The 9,376-nt window shown below is 53.5% G+C and overlaps 1 protein-coding gene across 1 annotated transcript in view; it reads left to right on the top strand.

Moving 5' to 3' along the window:
* The first annotated feature begins 9,083 nt into the window (after positions 1 to 9,083).
* TNFRSF10B (tumor necrosis factor receptor superfamily, member 10b) overlaps positions 9,084 to 9,376 on the top strand; it is an 8,166-nt gene continuing 7,873 nt past the window's right edge. The window contains exon 1 of the mRNA XM_010562804.1: positions 9,084 to 9,227. Coding sequence (XP_010561106.1) covers positions 9,162 to 9,227 — 66 coding nt within the window. The 5' untranslated portion in view covers positions 9,084 to 9,161. The remainder of the gene's footprint in view (positions 9,228 to 9,376) is intronic.

Genomic DNA, 9,376 nt, shown 5'->3' with positions numbered 1-9,376 from the left:
CCGGCCTCCCACGTGCGTGACATCACGTGGTGATGTCATCGGGGGTGATGTCATTCTGCAGAATGGGGCCCCTGCCCCTTGCTGGAGTCAGGCCTGGAGGTTGAGGCCCCTGGGGGCCTGCCCTGGGGGGCCTCCCCCTTGGGCCCCACGCTGGGGCTTGTCAGCCTTGCCCCCTGCGCCTTCCAAACCCAAGCAGGAGCAAAAGCGAGCGGGCGCCTGGTGAAAACGCCAAGGGGAGCAACTTTTCGTGCTTTGAACCACACAAGATTAACGTGGCAAGGGGCTGCTTTGCCTGTGGGGTCTTCAAATATAGAGGGACCGAGTTAAAACTAAGCTGTTGTCATTTTATTTGCGTTTTGCCACTTTATTTGGGTCGCTCCTGTGGTGCAGAGACCCACACGGGCTGCTGGTGGGCGTGCAGCATGCAGGCACTGCTGGGCATGCACAGAAGCGATCGTTCAGCCGGGTCAGCCATGGCTGTAAACATGCAAGACTGGAGATCCCCCATCCTCCCAGGCACTTGCAGCACTGCACCATACCTTCCTAGCAAAAATCCCTCCAGTAACAGTGCATAGCCGTTTGCACGGGCAGGGTTGTGCAATCGCTGATGGCAAAGGGCGTGCTGCGCACACACGAACCCCGCAGACCACACGGGGCTGAGCTGGTCGCACCGCAGTGGCGAGCGGGATTGTCCCAGCACCGGCTCCTCTGACTGCTGCAGGCAGCTGGTGCTTGTTAACACTGGAGGAGATCTGAAGAGGGAGAAACCGCATAGCTAAAGTGCCTGCCTGACGTCCCTGACCCACGAGTGCACCCTGAGAACAGCGCGGGCCGACACCTGGCCTTGCCAGGGCAGCTGAGGGCCCTGGCGGCAAGCACTGCTTCGTGAGGCCTCGAGTCTCAGCTAAGATCCACAGATGTTGGCTTTCCTCTCTTTTCACAGCTGCTTTTCTTTTCTTCCTTCATGTGGCAGCATGATTGCCATTCTCCCCAGTTCCCCAAGGGCGACAGCCTCGCATCACGTGAATGTCAGGATGCAGGAGAGGAGCGAGAGATAGGAGTTTCTTTGTGCAAAGCCTGATGTTTTCAGAGCAAAGCTCAATGCTACTAAAAAAAGGGGAGCCAAACGCTGTCGCTTAAGCAGAGCTGCCAAGTTCTGGGTATTCCTGTATCACTGCATTCACCGTATGTGATATTTCTTGTTTCTTGCAGAGCAGGGGGGAATCGAGCTATGTCTGGGACCTCGGCACTGGAGTGCCCTGTCCCTCGTGGGCACAATCCGTGGTTAATTGGCCCTTGCGTGATGGAGACAGAACCATTAACACCTCCAGCACATGTGCTGGGACTTTGGACTTTCCAGGTTTCTCAGATGTGTTTGGCTTTCCTGAGAGGGAAGGATTGCTTTATTGCTTTGGTTGGTTTTTCTCTGGTGAGCTCTGAGTCAGACCAGTGGTGTGCAGTCATCGGCTTAACCCTGTAGCTGCTGGAACACAAGAGCCACCCTGTGCCCACACGGTTTCTCCAGAAATCGGGGATAAATCAGCCAAGCTGTGCCCTCAGAGACACAGGACGTGGAGCTTGTTTTACCCTGTGTTTTTATTACGAGGGCTTCCCGAGGCTGCTGAGCTGTGCCGGAGCCTGTTGGGGCTGCGGTGCACTCAGGCAAGGCTGCTTGCAACCATGGGTGACTGCTGGTTTCGTTTTCATTGAGGTTATTTCACATTCTTCGTCAGAGCCGCTCCTTAATGCAGCCCGGCTGACTCGCAGTGTCTTGGTGAGGAAAGAGGGCACTGACATCAGTAAATAAAAGCCAGCGATGGTCCATTCAGAAGGTTTGGTAACACCACCTTGGCTCTCTTCCCTTGGCCAGACCTAGATGAAGGCAGCAGGTCTCAGAGCAGCCTTTAAACACACCCCAGTCCATGTTTTAAATCAGGAGATGACTCAGCAGAGGCAAGAGCCTATTTTTATCTTCTTCCAAGCTTTCTGTGTCAAGCTGAAATTTTATATTAATCCTTTCAGTGCTAGCCCCAAAATAACGTTGCTTTCTAACTGTGAAGCCATTCATACCCAAGGGCCTGCGATCTCCGGCAACCCTCCTGCCAAAAACCAGCCTGGCTCTTCCCTGCTAAGGAGGGCACATTTTGTCAGCAAAGCAAACGCTGCATCCAGGAAGCTGAATGGCGGCATCTGACCACGAGTCTTGTTCAAAGGAACCGCACGGGGCTGTGTTTATACACCTGAGAAAATTGGCCTTGAACCTGCAGTGCTGGAGGCTGTTAGACCGCGGCATCACATGTTCGGCAATAAAAGAGCCAAGTGATGGTCTAATCCTGCTCCCGCAGAACCCTGCCACAGGAGAAACTCCTTCCTGGAAATTCAGCTGCGGAAAAAACTGTGATACAAGATAGATACTAAAAATACATATTGGCTGAAGAATGCATCCATGTGCTTTGAGAAACTTGGGGAAAAGATGCAAGGCATCCTCAGTGTATAACCCCCAAAGGCAATTTTTAATTTGCTTTTGTAGCTGTGCAAGGGGATGTGACAACAGCAACTCGGTCCCTTCATGGAGTCTCAGGGCTTACACGTGGCAGGGGATGAGACTGGCCCCACTGGGCAGCAGTTCAGCAGGAGGTGGCTCTGCCCTGCCAAGCCAGCGGGTCTTGCTGCTGCCGGAGCAGTTGTGCTGCTAGAGCGGGCATCTGTGGGGCGGCCGCAGGCTGTTCTAGGAGTTTGTAACACCCTAGCTTCGCCCCACAGAGATTTAAGCTGGGATGGGACTCTCCAAGGTTGAGCAGAAAGCTGGATTTTAGGCAATATCAATCATTTCAAACCACAGGCCTGCCGAGCTAGAGGTTTCTGCTCCAGTTTCTGCTCCAGTTTCAAAGCTGGCAGGTGCCTTGGTTTGGATACGGAGCCTGGGCTGCAGCTCACAGTCTGCAACACCCTCACCCCTCTCCTTCATCCCAGAGCTCCTTTTAAGTCCTGGTTCAAGGGGACAAAAGGGAGGGGGGAAGGGAGAGGGGCAGATCTTAGTTCCAACTCTACATTTGCTGTTTAAAGTTTCCCCTTGCTTTTAGGAGCCGTCTGAGTTGGCAGGGTAAGGAGAAGAGTTTAACCCTTTCCCCTGCCCAGCAGTGGCGTGCTCGGAGGCGGGGAAGCTGCATCAGGAAATGTGAAGGGAGAAAGGATGAGGAAATCCACCCGCTTGCCCTGAGCATCTTCCGGATCCCAAAGATAAGGCAGACAAAGGGAGTCAAGACAGAAGTCTGAGCATCCCTCTGCCGCAGAGGGGAAATTGAGGCACCGAGGGACTGAATAGTTTGCCCAGGCTTGCCCAAGAAATGATCTGTGGTGCAGTGGGGAGTGGAGCTCTGCTCTCACGAAGTTCACAGCCTCGACTGCCCGCAAGACCTTTTCCTCTCTCTTTTAAAGAGGAACCTGCTATTTATGAGACAAATCATTTGTTTATCCAGAGCAGGGAAGGTCAAAATTATCGGGCTGCTTCAGATCCCTCCCAGGCACAAAAACAGATGAAAGGCAACAAAAAGCTGCAGGTAAAACTGAATGCTGATGTTCAAAAAGAATATATATAGGCATGTACCCCATCACCTCCCTGGGGTGTGCTGAGGATCACAGTTAAAAGCAAGATGCTCTGGAAGGGGAGATTAGAGCCTCCTTCACCCCCCCCAATCTCTTTTAAAGATGGACGATGAACAAACAGATGCCGCATTAGACAGGACACGAATATTTCAAGGGTCTGAACCATCGAGCACCACAGGAGCAGCCAACTCGCACGAGGTTAACCACTAGCCGCGGCCGATAAGACTAGGCTTCCCCAGACTGCCGGCCGTTTATTACGGCTGTCCTCTGTGGGCAGTTTGGGCTCCAATCTCCCTTCTCCCTGCGGCAAGGGAGCGGGACGCAAACCACGGTCCTGCTCAAACTCTTGCACTCATTTTATTTTCCACTTGCAACAGAGCTGAGGAAGCTGGGGGGGAATTTGGTATCCCAAAACCACGGTGGGTCCCCTCTTCTTCTCAATGTGCTTAATTTATGCCGATGCTTCTGTTGCGGTGCAGGCTCCCCAGCTCCTGGGGGGCTCATGGTTCAGAGAGAGCCGCAGGGATGAGCAGGCTGCTAGCGATAAGGAGTGGGTGCCTGCTGGGAGGCCTGTCCCTGGGTGATAAACACACGCCCCTCTCTCTCCCGTGACCAGAGCCTGTCCTGCAAATCAGCCTTAAATGGAAACGTCGGCATGCCAGCACAGCCAGGGTGGAAATTCTTGCTTGGCGGGTGAATGACGTATCTGCCAGGGTGTCCCACCCCGCGGGACGGCTGGGGAGTGGGAAAAGGCGAGCATCACGGACTTCACTCAGTAGCTTAAATACCCACGGGCTGGACACAAAGCCGTCTTTGTTTGGAGTTGTGTAAAAATATTATCTCTGTGGTTTGTCAGTGCAGATAACTCTCTTAGTCGAAGTTTCTAAACGGGGAGATTGATACGGACGGAGAAGGCACTGCAGCTTCGTAACAAGTGTTTGGCAGGAGGAGGATGAGGTCTCGGGGTCTGGATGCTGAGGGTTGGCTTCCCGCTGCTGAGATGTGTCTGAAGGCCCAGTATAAACTATGGGGCAAACCGGGAAGCTCCACTTCTGTGTCCTCCTTGCTCTACATCCAGCCTCCTCCTGTCTGAGTTTATGCACAGCAGTTCCCTAAAGAGCATCAGGCTGATTTTTCAGAGAGGATGGACCAGGTCCTTCCCCATCTGACTGAATATGCACAGAATATGCAAATGCGGTGGACTAGCATTTGTTCTGACCTAACTGAAAAATTAAATGTTCTCTAAGGACACAAATGACTTCAGCTGAAGTCAGTGGTATCTAGAGCACAGAACACATGGTTTTGGTTAAACAAAGGGCCCTGCATACTTTTGGGGCTTGTAATAGAAGTACCCACCCAGGAAACAAGCAGGAGTTCTTCTTCTCCTTTAAATCACACTTCAGCTTAATTATTTTCTGCATAGACAGGCTCTAACTTCTGCAAGGAGAAAACCAGGTTTCCGTTGCTCAGCGTGGCCAGGCGCACAAGGCTCGCTCTGCCATGAGTATGGTCACCAAAGAGAAGATGCTTCCCAAATATCCACATCTTGAGTGGATTAGCTACAGCTCTGCTGATGCCCTTGGACCCGAGGAGCCTTGCTGCCTCCCTCTAAGTCCTGGGGCTGATGGTGACACCAGTGAACTGGTCAACAGCCCCACTGGCACCCAGATTTTCAATACACTGAACTCTGTACCTGGCAAGCAGCTTTTTTCCTGCAGCCCCACCTGAGCCCTGGCACCCATTTTCAGGCTCTCACCTGCCGTTGCCTCTGCCTTGGGCAGTGCTTGGAAAAGCATCAGTCAGTTATGAGTTATTCATCCACAGCCTCCGGTGAGTCACTTCCGAGAGAGGCATTTCCGAGAGAGGCAGGGAGCCTGCTTGAAGCCTTGGGCTGTTGAATCCCGCTAACACACACCAGGATTCGTTAGCTCGGAGTTCAGGGTTAGGAAAAGATTAACAAGCCATAGAATCATAGAATGGTTTGGGTTGGAAGGGACCTTAAAGACCATCTAGTTCCAACCCCCTGCCATGGGCAGGGACACTTTCCACCAGCCCAGGTTGCTCAAAGCCCCATCCAACCTGGCCTTGGACACTGCCAGGGATGGGGCAGCCACAACCTCCCTGGGCAACCTGTTCCAGGGCCTCACCACCCTCACTGTGAAGAACTTCTTCCTTCTTCTAATCTAAATCTACCCTCTTTCAGTTTAAAGCCATTACCCCTTGTCCTATCACTACATGCCCTTGTAAAAAGTCCCCCTCTGGCTTTCTTGTAGGCCTCCTTTAGGTACTGGCAGGCTGCTCTAAGGTCTCCCTGGAGTCTTCTCTTTTCCAGGATGAACAACCCCAACTCTCTCAGCCTGTCTTCATAGGAGAGGTGTTCCAGCCCTCCAGGTCGATGTCCTTCTTATGCTGGGGGCCCCAGAGCTGAACGCAGTACTCCAATTAGGGTCTCATGAGAGCGGAGTAGAGGGGGAGAATCACCTCCCTTGACCTGCTGGCCACACTACTTTTGATGCAGCCCAGGATACAGTTGGCTTTCTGGGCTGCCAACGCACATTGCCAGGTCACGTTGAGCTTCTCGCCAACCAACACCCCCAAGTCTTTCTCCTCAGGGCTGCTCTCAATCCATTCTCCACCCAGCCTGTATCTGTGCTTGGGATTGCCCCAACCCATGTGCAGGACCTTGCACTTGGCCTTGTTGAACTTCATGAGGTTCACACAGACCCACCTCTCAACCCTGTCAAGGTCCCTCTGGATGACATCCCTTCCCTCCAGCATGTCAACCGCAGCACACAGCTTGGTGTCATCGGCGAACTTGCTGAGGGTGCACTCAATCATGTCACCGACAAAGATGTTAAACAGCGCCGGTCCCGATACTGACCCCTGAGGAACGCCACTCATCTCTGGTCTCCACTTGGACATTGAGCTGTTGACCACAATTCTTTGAGTGTGACCATCCAGCCAATTCCTTATCCACCAAGTGGTCCATCCATCAAATCCATGTCTCTCCAATTTAGAGACAAGGATGTTGTGTGGGACAGTGTCAAATGCTTTGCACAAGTCCAGGTAGATGATGTCAATTGCTCTTCCCTTATCCACCAACGCTGTAACCCCGTTGTAGAAGGCCACCAAATTTGTCAGGCACAATTTGCCCTTAGGGAAGCCATGGTGGCTGTCACCAATCACCTCATTTTCCATGTGCCTTAGCATAGTTTCCAGGAGGATCCGCTCCATGATCTTGCCGGGCACAGAGGTGGGACTGACTGGCCTGTAGTTCCCCAGGTCTTCCTTTTTTCCCTTTTTAAAAATGGGGGTTAATTTTCCCCTTTTCCAGTCAGTGGGAACTTCAGTGGACTGTCACGACTTCTCAGATATGATGGATAGTGGCTTAGCAACTTCATCTGCCAGTTCCCTCAGGATCCGTGGAGGCTTCTCATCAGGTCCCATGGACTTGTGCACCTTCATGTTCCTTAGATGGTCTCAAACCTGATCTTCCTCTACAGCGGGCAGTTCTTCGTTCTCCCAGTCCCTGCCTTTGCCTTCTGCGACTTGGGCAGTGTGGCTGGAGCACTTGCTGGTGAAAACTGAGGCAAGAAAGTCATTAAGTACGTCAGTCTTCTCCATGACCCGGGTAACCAGGTCTCCCATTTCCTTCTGGAGAGGGCCTACATTTTCCCTAGTCTTCCTTTTATCACCGATGTACCTATAGAAACTTTACTTATTGCCCTTGATGTCCCTGGCCAGACTTAATTCTATCAGGGCTTTGGCTTTCCTAACCTGATCCCTGGCTGCTTGGACAGTTTTTCTCTATTCCTCCCAGGCTACCTGCCCTTGCTTCCACCCTCTGTAGGCTTCCTTTTTGTGTTTGAGTTTGTCCAGGAGCTCCTCGTTCATCCATGCAGGCCTCCTGACATTTTTGCCTGACTTCCTCTTTGTCAGGTTGTGGTGCTTCACTCCTGAGCTTGGAGGAGGTGATCCTTGAATATCAACCAGCTTTCTGGGGCTCCTCTTCCCTCCAGAGCTGTATCGCATGGTACTCTACCCAGCAGATCCCTGAAGAGGCCAAAGTCTGCTCTTGCTGTGCACCCTCCTTGCTGTGCACCCTCCTTGCTGCCCTAAGGATCTTGAACTCCGCCGTTTCATGGTCACTGCAGCCAAGGCTGCCCTTGAGCTTCACATTCCCTGCCAGCCCCTCCTTGTTGGTGAGAAGAGGGTCCAGCATAGCACCTCTCCTCATTGGCTCCTCCATCGCTTGGAGGAGGAAGTTATCATCAGTGTATTCCAGGAACCTCCTGGATTGCTTATGCCCCGCTGTGTTGTCCCTCCAACAGATATCGGGGTGGCTCAAGTCCCCCATGAGGACCAGGGCTTGCGAAGGTGAGGCTGCTCCTCTCTGTCTATACAGGGCCTCATCCGCTCGGTCTTCCTGGTCGGGTGGCCAGTAGCAGACCCCCACTGTAATGTCACCTGTCCCTGCCCTCCCTTTCATCCTGACCCATAAGCTTCTCTGTCAGCTCCTCATCCATCCCCACGCGGAGCTCTGTGCACTCCAGCTGGTCATCGACATCGAGGGTGACACCCCTCCTCGTGTCCCCTGCCTCTCCTTCCTAAAGAGATGGTGTCCTTCCATTCCAACACTTTGTCCGTGTAATTTTTCTTACACACTATCCAGATAACCTGACTGCAGAAGAGCTGATTGTGTAACCGCAGAAAGTCCAAAGGTTTAATTTTTTCCCCCTTTCCGCTCAGTTTCCCCGCCCCCCCCCCCCAAAAAATCACCAAAAAAACAAACCCGAGGTGGAATTTCCCCACTTTCCAGCTCAGACCGAAAAGATGACTGCTTTGCAAGACAGGCGAGTGTTTTGGCAGAACCGTGCCGTGCCTTCCCACCTTGCACAGCCGTGGCCCCCCCGGCAGTGGCCGGGATTTCTCGCCAGTGCATATTTTTGTAACCCCCTTTTCCCTGGAAAACAAAAACTGTGGCTTTGCTCGCTTGAGGCAGCCACTGCGTGATGGGGAAAAAATGCAAGCTGGAGAAGGAAGAACACCCTGGGAGAAACATTCCTGATGGGAGAAACATTCCTGATGGCTCCTATCAGATTTGGGAGCTTCGAAACCCATTTTGGCACGGGAAAAGAAAAGAAGAAAAAGAAAGGAAAAAAAAAGGGAAAATAAGAGGCGCTAAAAAAAATAAAAAGTGCCGTGAAAGGCGAGTTCGGCAGTCGTTACCAAAACCCACACTGAAACCCTGGGGCGGTTTCTCGGCGGTGGCAGGAGCACGAGGAGGTTTGGCCGAAAAAACCCGCCCTGAGCCAGCCCTCCTCCACTTTCTCCTCCTCCTCTTCCTCCTCCGCCCCCCGGAGGCGGCTATATAAGCCCCTTTGGCGGCGCCTCGTCTCACATTGTGCCATTCACTGCGCCGGGAGCCCTTCGTCCCGTCTCAGCAGAACCGTGGCCGGGCCTATAACCGACCCGTTCCCGTCGCCGTCGCCGTCGCGGAGCCTTGCCCGGTGCGGCGGGTCGCAGCGCTCCGCTCCGCTCCGCTCCCGCGCAAGATGCGCTCGGCGCTGCGCGCTGCGCCCCGAAGGCGCTGCCTCCCGCTGCTTCTGCTCCTGTTCGCGGTGCGTGGGGACCGCTTACCGGTGGTGGGGACTCGGGGGGACGGGGACGGGACACGAACGGACACCCGGGGACCCCCTTTCGGTGTTGCGGCGGCATGCCCGGGCTTGCCGCGCCGTCGAGGGGCATGGTCCGCCGGGTTGGGAAAGGG

This window comes from Haliaeetus leucocephalus, unplaced genomic scaffold, assembly GCF_000737465.1.
Source record: "Haliaeetus leucocephalus isolate CR32 unplaced genomic scaffold, Haliaeetus_leucocephalus-4.0 Scaffold162, whole genome shotgun sequence".
Classification (NCBI taxonomy): Eukaryota; Metazoa; Chordata; class Aves; order Accipitriformes; family Accipitridae; genus Haliaeetus; species Haliaeetus leucocephalus.
The sequence above is the reverse complement of the archived record's forward strand: the minus strand, read 5'-3'. Positions and strand labels throughout refer to the sequence as shown.